This window comes from Cryptomeria japonica, chromosome 4, assembly GCF_030272615.1.
Source record: "Cryptomeria japonica chromosome 4, Sugi_1.0, whole genome shotgun sequence".
Classification (NCBI taxonomy): domain Eukaryota; kingdom Viridiplantae; phylum Streptophyta; class Pinopsida; order Cupressales; family Cupressaceae; genus Cryptomeria; species Cryptomeria japonica.
The window spans coordinates 281,063,673-281,076,011 of record NC_081408.1 but is presented as its reverse complement, the minus strand read 5'-3'; the positions used below and the strand labels follow the sequence as shown (position 1 = coordinate 281,076,011).

The 12,339-nt window shown below is 32.4% G+C and overlaps 1 protein-coding gene across 1 annotated transcript in view; it reads right to left on the bottom strand.

The window, feature by feature from the left end:
* LOC131077339 (uncharacterized) overlaps window positions 1–6,198 on the bottom strand; it is a 60,802-nt gene extending 54,604 nt beyond the window's left edge. The window contains exon 1 of the mRNA XM_058014823.2: window positions 5,842–6,198. Within this exon, the coding sequence (XP_057870806.2) occupies window positions 5,842–5,911 (70 nt within the window). The 5' untranslated portion in view covers window positions 5,912–6,198. The remainder of the gene's footprint in view (window positions 1–5,841) is intronic.
* Window positions 6,199–12,339: the final 6,141 nt, after the last annotated feature.

Sequence of the window (12,339 nt, the reverse complement as noted above, 5' to 3'; positions counted from 1 at the left end):
AAAAGTAACATAGAAATAGAACGCGGGGAGTCCAAGACACAAAAAGGGTAAATTTCAAAAAACCCTAAACCTTCAGACCAGTAACTCAGAGGCAAGATGAAGTGCAAAGCACAATTTTGCAGATTTTAGCAGATTAAGGAACAAACTTACCCAAAAGTCAAAACAGTGATAACAAACCCTGTTTCATAAAAGGTAATACATAGTAGAAGAGTTATTTTTAGAGAAACTAAGATTCCTTTGGTAGCATTGCAGCTTGAACAAACTAAAGGAAGATGTGATTCAATTTCCTTCTATGCCTAAAGAGTAGAATCAAAACCCTAGATAGGTAAGAAGTTGAAATCTAACTCTGAATCTTCAAATGAGGTGGAAGAACCTCCAATTCAGCTTGTTCGAAGGTCTACAAGACATAGAAACCCACATAAAAGGTATTCACTTGATGATTGGAGATGTATATTTGCTTTGAATACTAGTGTGGATAAATCTAGATATGTAGAAGAGGCATTAGGTATGAATGATGCAAAATCTTGGAAAATTGTTGTGGATGAAAAAAGAACAGCTTTGAAAAAGAATGATACATGAGATCTTGTATCATTGCCTAAAAGATAAAAACTTATTGGTTGCAAATGCATGTTCAATAAAAAGATTGTTTCAGATAGAGATATTGAGAAATATAAAGCAAGGTTGGTTGCAAAAGAATACTCTCAGGTTGAGGGTGTTGATTATGGTGAGATATTTTTTCCTATTGCAAAAATGACATCCATTAGATTTTTGCTTTCTATTGTTGCTCCTTATGATTTAGAGGTTGAGTAAATGTATGTGAAAACTGCTTTCCTTCATTGTGAATTGGGGATATTTATATAACGCAACCAGAGCATTACGTGGTAAAAGGTAAAAGTAATTTGGTTTGTAAATTGAAGAAATCTTTGTATGGCTTCAAATAGTCCTAAGATGTGGTAACAAAAATTTGATGCATGCGTGTTAAGCTTGGAATTTGAGCATTCTAATTCAGATCACTGTGTTTATTATAAGTTTGATGGTAATCATTTCTTGTACATTGCATGATATGTTGATATGTTATTCATTGGTAAAAGGAAAGGTATGATTTCATAACTAAAGTCTCAGTGTGTTGCTAAGTTTGAAATGAAAAATGTTGGTGCAGCTAAAAAACATTCTTGGGATGGAAATGAGAAGAGATAGAGTGAACAAAAAGCTATGGATAGGCCAGAGTAAGCATGCGAATTTAGTTTTATGAAGGTTCAACATGCAAGATTGTAGACCATTATGTGTTCCTTTTACAGTTGGAACAAAGTTATCTGTTTCAAATTGTCCTACATCCCCATCAAAGATGGAAGACATGACCAAAGCACCTTACCAAAGTGTAGTTGGAAATTTGATGTATGTTATGGTTTGTACTAGATTGGACATGCCTAAGCAGTGGGAGTTATTTCCAAATATATGTCTAGTCCTAGTAGAGTTCATTGGAATGCAATTAAAAGAGTCTTCAAATATTTGAAGAGTACCTCAAAGTATTATTTGTGTTATAATGGTAATTTGATGGGAGACAAAATTTCCCTTGATATTCATGGTTATATGGATTCAGATTGGGAAGGTGATGTTGATAGCAGAAGATCCACCAATGCTTATGTGTTTACTTTATTTGGTGGTGCAATTAGTTGGATGAGTAAGTGACACATTGTGGTTGCTTTGTCCACTACTGAAGCAAAGTATATGGCAACTACTCATGCTTGTAAAGAAGCCATTTGGCTTAAGAGACTGTGTTCAGATATTGAAATAAAACAAGGTGCAATGATAATTTATTGTGACAGTCAAAATACAATCTGCCTAACTAAGAACCCAACATTTCATGCTTGGACCAAGCACATTGATGTTTAGTATCATTTTGTCAGAGATATGGTTGAGGACGGCAGGGTGAAGCTGGTTAAGGTAGAGACTTTGATGAATATTGCGGATTCTTTAACTAAGGTTGTGAGCATAGAGAAGTTCAGATGGTGTTCGAAGTCTATGGACCTTTCAGACCCTAGCAATTAAAATATGATGTGAATACCCCTCTTGTTGCTCTTGCAAGGTGTTTGACATGTGGGAGATTTGTTAGGAAAATGGTGTCTCAACCTTGCAATGGTAAAAGGATACTGGTGCATTTAGATTGCTGGGTAGCCACATGTTTTTTTCACTTCAGGTGCATTCTAAGTGTTGGATAAAGAATGCTGAATTTTTTCTACTGGTGCATTTTGTATGCTACCAAAGTGTATCTAGAGTGCTTGATAGTTAATAAAACCACATTTTATGTATAATTTCATTGTGAATCTTGACCATTTATCATTAGGTCACAGATCTAATGATGGATATTTTGTGTGCTTTGTTTGCCCTAGAAGGCAACCCTATACTATGAGGGCATTGTATTACGGCTATGTATTGTGATCAAGGTTACCAGGAGACGGAGGTACTTGGAGACTGGTACCGGTACTAGTACGACTAATTTTCAAAAATAGGAGACAAAGGTACTTGGAGACGCCAATTTTTTTAATAAATAATATTTAATGATTTCCAAAACATATCATGACAGAGAACTTTGAAAACAAGAACAGTGGTAAAGTTTAACATTAATTTTAAAATTGAGCAAAAATTGAAATTAAAATTGCTTATATTGTTGATACCATAGCTAGTCTAAATTGTTTAGTGAAAGTAAGGTAATATATATGCTGAGCACACTCAATATTGTCGGCTAAATAGTAATGGCAGTTTTTCTTTAGACAATTACAATGATAAGAAATCAATCATCCAATCACTATAACTTTGCATGGATTATAGTCTTCCTGTGAAACAATTTCCTTATTAGTCATTCCCCTACAACTTTGCTTTGTTGCAAGCTTATCTTATTTATTTGCTTTTTTTTTTCTTTTTTGCCTTTTAACTACATTTTGCCCTAAGTTTTCTAGGAGGAGATGTCAATTTTTGGTTGGGAGACTTCAGAGACGACAAGAGACAACAGCCAAAAGCACCTTGTTGTCAAAAGTTTCCGATAAGTATTTGGTACCGGACACGTCTCCGGTACCGGTACGGGTCTCCAAGGGTAGGAGACGGGTCTCCTGGTAACTATGATTGTGATGTATTATGAGATTCTAATAGCTATTGAGTTGCCTCTAGATCTCCATTGGTGATACTCTTGTGAGAAGCTTGCTTTGCAAGTATATTGTAATTTTTTGTTGATTTTTAAATAATATATTGGGCAGCTTTTGGAGTGTAGGATTTTTTCTTCCAAAAGGGTTTTTCCCAAGTAAATCACTGTATTGTGGTATGCATGCTATTTATGTTTTTTTTTGCAAGTTTTTGTAACTATTGTAAAAATCTGTAAAAGTTTTGCATTACCATCGTTTCAAGGTTAGTGTAGGGAGTTGCTCCAGTACCATAACTTCCTTACAACCTCTAGACAATCAAAGAAGTTGGTGGTTGTGCATAATACCTGTGGCTAAAATATCGACAAACCCCCGAGTACTAGACTCAAATCCCACGTTGGAATGTTGATCTCAAAGATGTTATATAGGTTGATGAGGAGGCATAGTTGGGATTGGTTGGGATTCCATTGCATGAGACAGCTGCTCATAGTGGCAGTGACTTGGACTTAGATTCCAAATTTGATGCAAAACAACTATATATTTTCTATGCTTCTGTTTTTGTAGTTAAAACTTGCAGCCTTTGGGCATTTTGTGGTAAATTCAATAGAATATATATGTACCTTGACAATGAAAGCATTAAGTTTTGTTAATTTGATTATCAATTCTCATGTGAAATCTCAATTCAAGTCAAATGTTATGTATTAAGGTTCTATAATGTCTATGATGGATGCTTTATCAATGTTATCATATGAATATTTGAAATTTCCCTGAAGATTTTTTTTTTAAATAGCTATCCCCTAAAAAATGGCAAAGAAAACCTATACTGTAAACACGCCCCACCATCTCTTGCTGTCCCTGTCCTAAAAACTTGGGGAGCACAGATAAATAATGAATGAGTCCGGGTTCTTAAATTTAAAGATATCAAAGTTGCATGGATACGGATACTGAGACAAATACGAATACAGATACGAACATTTTTTCAGACCCCCAATATTGATACAGCTGGATATGACATTCATAAAAAACAGATACACATACATTTAACACAATTTTCCAAGTTATTAGACAAATAATTGCTACATAAATAATTAAAAGTTAAGTTAACAATTTACAATATGCAAAAATAGTAGAGTTGTATTGGAAGATAGCCCAAAAAAATGGGTTGCTGAAATAGAAAAACATTTCATTTATCTTTCTCATTTGGTGTAGCTTTTGTTTAAACCAGACTTTTTTTGGAATATTGCATGTATGAAGTTTTTAAAATTAAATTTAGGAAGATTTATGTCAAATTTTGAAAAAAAAATAAAAAATTATATAGTATTCAGCACAGTTGAACAATCAAGGGTTTTTGGGCACGTGTGGGTACAGTTTTCGACGTCTATCTGGGCCGTATCAGATAGGTATGCGTTTCAGATACGGGGATACACACGCACAGGAAGGGGCAGAGGAGTATCCGGCTACTCTAAAAGATATTGAATAGGTCAAATACCATAACCAATTCTGGTTGTGGCATTGCCTAATAAATGAGGCAAAATACTTAATGCATAAATATTGAACATTGAATAGGTAAACTACCACATCCAATTTAGGCTTTGGCATTCCCCAATGTATGTGGCTAGATGATGTTGAACGAATAAACTACCACATCCAATTCAGAATGGGTAACTACCACATCCTATGTAGGCTTTGGGTATACCGTAATGAATGAATTTAGGTGCTTAAATGCATAAATACTGGATGTTGAATGAGTATCAGTAAACTACAATCCAATTCTGGTTGTGGTGTATCCCAATGAATGAGACCATATGCAGGTGTTGGGTGAATTTGATGGAAATTTAAATATACAAATGCTTAAAAGTATAATTGCTGAATATTGCACAGGTAAACAAAATTTCAATTTCGCGTGACATACCCCAACAGAGGAGGCCAGGTGTACGTTTTAGATAAATCTAACAGAAGAGATATCCCTCAGTCATCTAAGCCAAAGGGTACTTACTAAGCAATGGTTTCTTTTTTAACGAAATTCAGTTATCATTTGGGATAAGGTAAAAGTGACGAACGGGTCTTTAATAGCCAAGCCCTAGTTTCAAATCCCCGAAACACATGTTAATGTGAAATATTAAATAAGATACTGCATCCAATTCAGAGGGATTTCTACTTCAATTGACAGGGCTAGGTGAACTTGACAAAATAGATAATCGACTTAAGTGCAATCTAAGATCCCAATTTGATGAAAAGGGACAAATTTATCAAAATTGTTGAATAATCTTTAAAGAAACATCAGGGCTCGGAAGGCAATATATCAAAATCGTTCAATTTCCTTTTTAAAACATGGTAGCTGTAAATTAGAACAGGAGGATTCTGGCCTGGGGTGCATTAGTAACACGCTGCCTCAGCAAGTGTGAGATCCCAGTTCAAATCCAGAACATGTATACTCCTGGTCTAAAGATGGACGGGAAAAAATCGACAAAACGAGCAAATTCATAGAAAAATTAGAGGATCTTTTAATCTCGTTATTTATTAAGAACGTTATTTTATTTGAAACCTTAGCAGTGAATTTTAGCAATGTCTAGATGTGTGAAAATAATAAGAAACAAGTAATGAAAAACCCAAAACAAAACAAAAAACTTCCATTATCAATTCGCAGCCTACCAAGTATAACTGGACTAAAACAGAATAGTGAATTTAAAATTGGGGAAATACATACCAATCGTACTAAGAATGACAAGGCCTGCAACGAACAGCATAAGCTGCACTCTTCTCTTCTGAATATTCATCCTTCACTCCCAAACACTAAATCTTCAAGATCCCCTCTATTGTAACCAATTTTTAATTGGTACAAAGCTAAATACCCAATACTCAGATGACTCAAAATTTGAACAGGAACGCCAACTTTTTTCAATTTTGTTTTCCGTTCCGCCAATTTGGAACGCGAGAAGGGGATTCTAATAATATAAAAATTGATGGCTTGGAATGTGAATTGATTTTGGATTCTTAGCCGCCGTTATTTTGTCAAACAGCCCCCAGATTATTTGGCGTTCACTAAAGTATGAGTGAAATCCGTTACCTAGGTGATTGTTCAGTTTTATCTGTTTTGAAAGTAGTTTGGTTTTATTATTTATTATTTAATTTTACTTGGACTGGGGAGATTCGTTCCCAAATTTGGTTTTATTATTTATTATTTATTATTTAATTTTACTTGGACTAGGGAGATTCGTTGCCAAATTTGCTTCTATCATGTAAGAAGCTTCGGATACATTTTTGTCTTCGCTTCTGGAATGTGAAGGCCGTTATATCTAACTTAACCAAAAATTGGAACTTAAATTTTAAAACTAATGCTTATTTTGTATTAGAATCGTGGGCTTTATGGTTATTTTATATTAGAATCTTGGGCTTCTCATGTTCAACTTCGGTGTTGGCTATGTAGTCAACAAAAGTACTTTCTAGTAATTGTTAAAATTGTTTTCTTAATGCATAGAAGAGTCATTTTGTCAGCATTCATTGATTTCTTATGTTGATCTCTATTTTGTTAGTGGTCCCAGTAGTTGTGCACCCTAACTTCGCACTTCTCAAAATCCTACTTGGAAATTTCAAATCACTTCGATTTTTTTACAGCAGCTTACTTGGCAAGTCCCCTGCTTATAACTAAGGTTTCAGGACACATCAACATGCTTTTTGCCAAGGTGTCCAAAACAGCCCCAAAAAAAAGTGAGACCAATAGGCGTGCAAAAGAGACCCCAATAGTTGTGCAGCTGACATGGCATCCCCTGATTGGTTACTTTTTACAATATTAGTACATTTTTTAACAACTATTGGTACATTTCCTAACAACTGTTGGTACATTTCCTAACAAAAATTGATATTTTTTGTTTCAAACAATAGGTTTTATTTGTTCAATTTTTGGAACAAAAGGTATCAACAATCCTCACAACAATTGGTATATGCTCAACTACTGGGTCCTTTCCCCTAGTATATAAGTATCTTTTTGTTTTGGGGAAATTTGGTTGGAAAGAAATTGTCAAATTTTTCAAGGTTATTAGAGTTTTATTGGATACATATAAGAAAAGGTTTTAAATTCTATGAAATCTTTTTTATTTCTCTTCAAATGTTATTCTTTTTTTTTTTTAATGATAATCTACTTTTTGAGAAGTTGGATCCACTAATCTTAATTCTATATTAGATCTTTGATTAAGGTGAACAGAGTTGGTAAATGGTCTCCTCTTCCATTGAGATTTTGTTTTAATTAATACTAGTGGTTCTTCATAAAACAATCCAAGTGTTGCATGGATTGATGGGACTCGAAGGCCTTGGATTGGTGAAATTGGAAGTGAAAGTACTAGGTTAGTTCACTATTTTTTCTCGTTAGCTATGGAGATTGCTACGAATAATCATTTAATAGAGGCTCAAGCCATCTTAGTAGATTTGGAGTAAGCTTTTAATCTAGGTTGGAAAAATGTTATTTATGGGATAGATTCTATGGTTTTGGTTTCCCTTTTGAATAACAAAAAGCATTTGTAGCCTTCTTAGAGGTTGGCATTGTATGTGGAACAAATTCTACGTTTGTCAAGAAATTTTGATTTCATCTCTTTTATTCATGTTCCTCGATAGTGGAATGTTGTTGTTGACTGTTTGGCTAAATGGGCTTGTGATGTCGATTGTCACTAAAATGCTTTAGATTGGGGACATCTTTCTTCAATGCATTCTTCACAACCTCTTTCCTCTTTCATCATGAATTGGGCTGATAGTTTGTATTTGTGTTTTGGTTGTCAAAATTTTGATTTTATGTTTTCTTCCAAGTCTTGGTGAGCATGAATTTGTAGTAAATTTCCTTGGATTTTTACTCTTTGAACTTAATTTGCAATTATTTCTATTTAAATCTTTATGTAACTTTTCCCATCCAAAAATTAATATATTTATTTTTTTGCAAAATTTTTTTATAAATAACTATAAAGAATAATGAAAAATTAAATTTATTATAATAATTTAAGAGAGTTTATTGTGCTTTGAACAAAATATAAAGAAAAATATGTATTATATAAAAGGTAAGTAATTAAAGTCAATATTAAAATCTAAAATATATTTTGAGTATTTTTATGAGGGTGTATTAATCACATTAGTCTTTTGGGTTTTGAGACCTTATTCTTCTTATTATCATTGTCTAGGCCGCCTTCTTTACTTGGTCTAATATGAAAAGAACTATTAAATGCACATTTTTTAGCAATTGGGAGAATTGATGGGAATGAAAGAGAAAGTGATGGTTCTTATGTTAGTAGAAGGATGTGAGCTTCTTTGACATTTTTAATATCATGCTTACGGTCTATATTTCATTCTTCAAAGCTCCATAGTGGTAGCACTTGAGCTGAAATTTGATTTCATTCTTCTTCTTTACCTTACACTTATCTATTGTTGAAAATAATATTCAATGAATCTCATCACTCAAACCCACATCATTTGAAATGTAAGTTCAAATTAGTTTGAGTGGTCAAAGCTACAACCAATCTAGAATATAAATTTTGAAAACTCTCAAGAAATGTCATTCCAACATCTTCTAAGATCACTAACCCACATGTTGCTAGTTTGCTTTTAAAGGATTTATGCTAGTATATGTGCTATGACATCTTCTGCAATTCTTACATCTTTTAAAACTCAAATTAAACCTTCTACATAGATATTGTCTTGTACTAACATATTTTGATTCATATAATTTAATCAATTTGTGCATTTAGGTCTAGAAGGGACGACATGAGTACATGTTTTAAATTCTTTTAATATTGGTCCATAGGTCCAAAAGTTATGTTTGACATCTTCATGGCTATGATAGTGGGGATGTGTAAGATGGGTTGAATGAAGTGGAGGTAAGATTCCATAAGTAGCTTGATATGAAGAAGTTTCTAGTTAGTAAGTTTGGATTTGAGCATTGATTGTAGAATTCCACAATTGAAGGCTAAGGTGTTTCCATTTGACAGTTCTAAAAATTTCCATTTCCATTTCATAATGTGGTAGCTTGAAAAGGAGTGTTTGGATAGATTCTTCTATATAATTTGCTTTCAAAGGAGAAAATTAAATTCTTATAGACTAAGGCCAATACTAGTCTTTTAAGAAGCTACATCAATAGAAAACACTTTACCTGAGGGTGAGAGGGAGTTAGAAAGGCCTTCAATTTTAACGATTTCTTAATAATCAATTTGATTAAGTTTGGATTTGTGCTTGAGAGGTATGCACTTCTTTCACTAGAATTGAGACAAATCCCTAATATCATTGAAGTATTGGATGCCCTTTTTTAGGAGTCATTTACCTTAGAATTTGGGAACCATGTCTAAAGGAATGCCATATATACAAATAAACCTATTCCATTGGACAAAAGGTTGAGAAAAAGCTTAACTCGTGTGAGAGAGACTAATCATTCCATGTTTTAGACACTAAAAATTAGTTTGGCAAGATTTGAAAATATTATTGAAGGTAGTATGCTTGTTGATTTTAAGGTAGGTGGTCAAGAAAAGCATGCCCTTCGTGCAAACTTCCTTCCATGGGTTGCCAACAATGCTTATTTGGACAATGTAGTGGACCAAATATTTCAAAGAGGTATTACCTTCAGGGGTATATATGACTTTAAGTTGATTTGGATGAACTCAAAAAGAAGACTAGGTAATATCAAAAGGTTGGCTTACTTTGGTGGCAATTAAAGTAGGAAAAACTATTTTTTTAGCAAATGTTACAAAATAGTTTGAAGAATAATTTGATAGCTATGGCAACTTTAAGAAGCCACTTCTAAAATGTATCAGAATTTTCTTAATAGGGTTATATAATAAATTTTGGACCAATTTACAATTGAAGTGAATATAAACCTTGTCAATATTTTGAGAAATAATATTTATAATTGTCAATGTTTTAAAGAATAAATATTCAAGCAATTTATTGAATAATGGCTATTTTAATTTTTATGCTATGAAAGAGAAAACATTACATTATTCAAAGAAAAGGTGGGTGGTAGAAGACACACCCTCAGAGTCTAAGCATGGTCAAGCCCAAACAACAACAAGACACAACCACTCAAGTGGTTACGGTTACACTAATAAGAAGTAAATGGGGATCATAGCCATTCAATTACATTCAATTGATCAAACATTTTTTTAATTGAAATATTTTTAAAATAATTTTCATTATTATAATAATTTTAAAAATAAACTTCTTAAAATTTTTAATTATTATTTTTATTTAAATTTTTTTAAACAAAACTAACCAACTAAAAGAACAAAGCCTAATTACCATGTTATTTCTAAGGATCTGCTACACCATTATATTGCCAAAACCAATATTTTTTGAAGCAATGTATATGACTAATATGAAAAAATAAAATATATGGCTTATGTTAAGTGATCTTAAAAAAGTAATTTATTTTCCACAGGGATAGATAGTAAATAAATAAAAAAATCCCTCAATAAAATTTGTGCTACAAAACACTAAGCAATAGTATTCTCTTTGGCTATCAAGACTTTGGGTCAACCTTAAACCACATACTAAGCAACATATTAAGCCTAAAGAATATTAGTCAATTTGAGTGTTTAACACTTATAAGCCTAGAATTGTATTCTTAGTGTGACCACACACCTTAAGCAACATATTAAGTCTAGACAATGTTAGTCAACTTTGAATGCTTAACACTTTTAAACTTAGAAATGTAAGCTTAGCATATATGATTTAACTTGTGTCAGATGAAAACAAAATCTGCTCATTGTTTTCCATTCACATCACAACATAACTAAGAAGCTCTGTGTGAGGTAGGTAATCCATATTATGTTATTTTGCTTCAAGATTAAAACTCACAGATGCATAAGTTTTACAAATGATTTGCTTGAAAATGCACTTGAAGTCTAACTCTCTCTCAACTGAAGCTCTTGATTTTATAAACCTTGAGAGGATTAGATGATGTGGCTTAGATCAATGATCATGATTAGATCTGCAGATTTGGATGGCTGTGAGCAAAGGTGAAGGTTGAGAGAAAGGGGGAAGGAGAAGACAAGTGTCACTCATCTCACCTTGACTGGGTTGTTGATTGAGAGAATCTAGGGATGGTTGGAGAAGATTTAGGCATGATAGGACAAGTGAACTCAAGTCCTTCCTAAGATGTAGAGGGTGTTGGAGAGAATATAGGAAATGGTTATGAAATATGTGTACGTACATAATATTCATTAAATTTGGAGGTTGAAGATAAATGATGAATAAATATTTAAGAAATATTAATTTCCTTAGCCACATGTTTGATGAGTTGGCAAAGGGAAGATGAAGTGGAGATGGAGGGTGAGTTGGAAAAGAAAGATTAAATAATTTAAGAAATTATTTAATATTTGAGACTATAAGATAGGAGAATAACTATTAAATATTGGATATTTAATTGATTGGAAGAGATAATTAAATATTAGATATTTAATTAACTTGGTTAAAAGAATAATTAAATATTAGATATTTAATTATTTTAGAGGAATAGAATAGATGAATTAATTAATAAAATATTAATTAATAGAAAGACACGAAATGAATTAAATAAATTAATTTTTTCAAATTAACTATTTAATAGAAGAATAATTATTAAATAAATATAAAATATTTATTTAATTGCTCATAGCCATTTTTATGTGTATACACAAATAAACCTATTCCACTGGACAAAAGGTTGAGAAAAAACTTAACTCATGTGAGAGAGACTAAACATTTTGTGTTTTAAACACTAAAAATTAGTTTGGCAAGCTTTGAAAATATTATTGAAGGTAGTATGCTTGTTGGTTTTAAGGTGGGTGGTCAAGAAAAGCATGCCCTTCGTGCAAACTTCCTTCCATGGGTTGCCAACAATGCTTATTTGGACAATGTAGTGGACCAAATGTTTCAAAGAGGTATTACCTTCACGGGTATATATGACTTTAAGTTGATTTGGATGAACTCAAAAATAAAACTAGGTAATATCAAAAGGCTGGCTTACTTTGGTGACAATTAAAGTAGGAAAAACTATTTTTTTAGCAAATGTTACAAAATAGTTTGAAGAATAATTTGATAGCTATGGCAACTTTAAGAAGCCACTTCTAAAATGTATCAAAAATTTCTTAATAGGGTTATACAATAAATTTTGGACCAATTTACAATTGAAGTGAATATAAACCTTGTCAATATTTTGAAAAATAATATTTATAATTGTCAATATTTTAAAGGATAA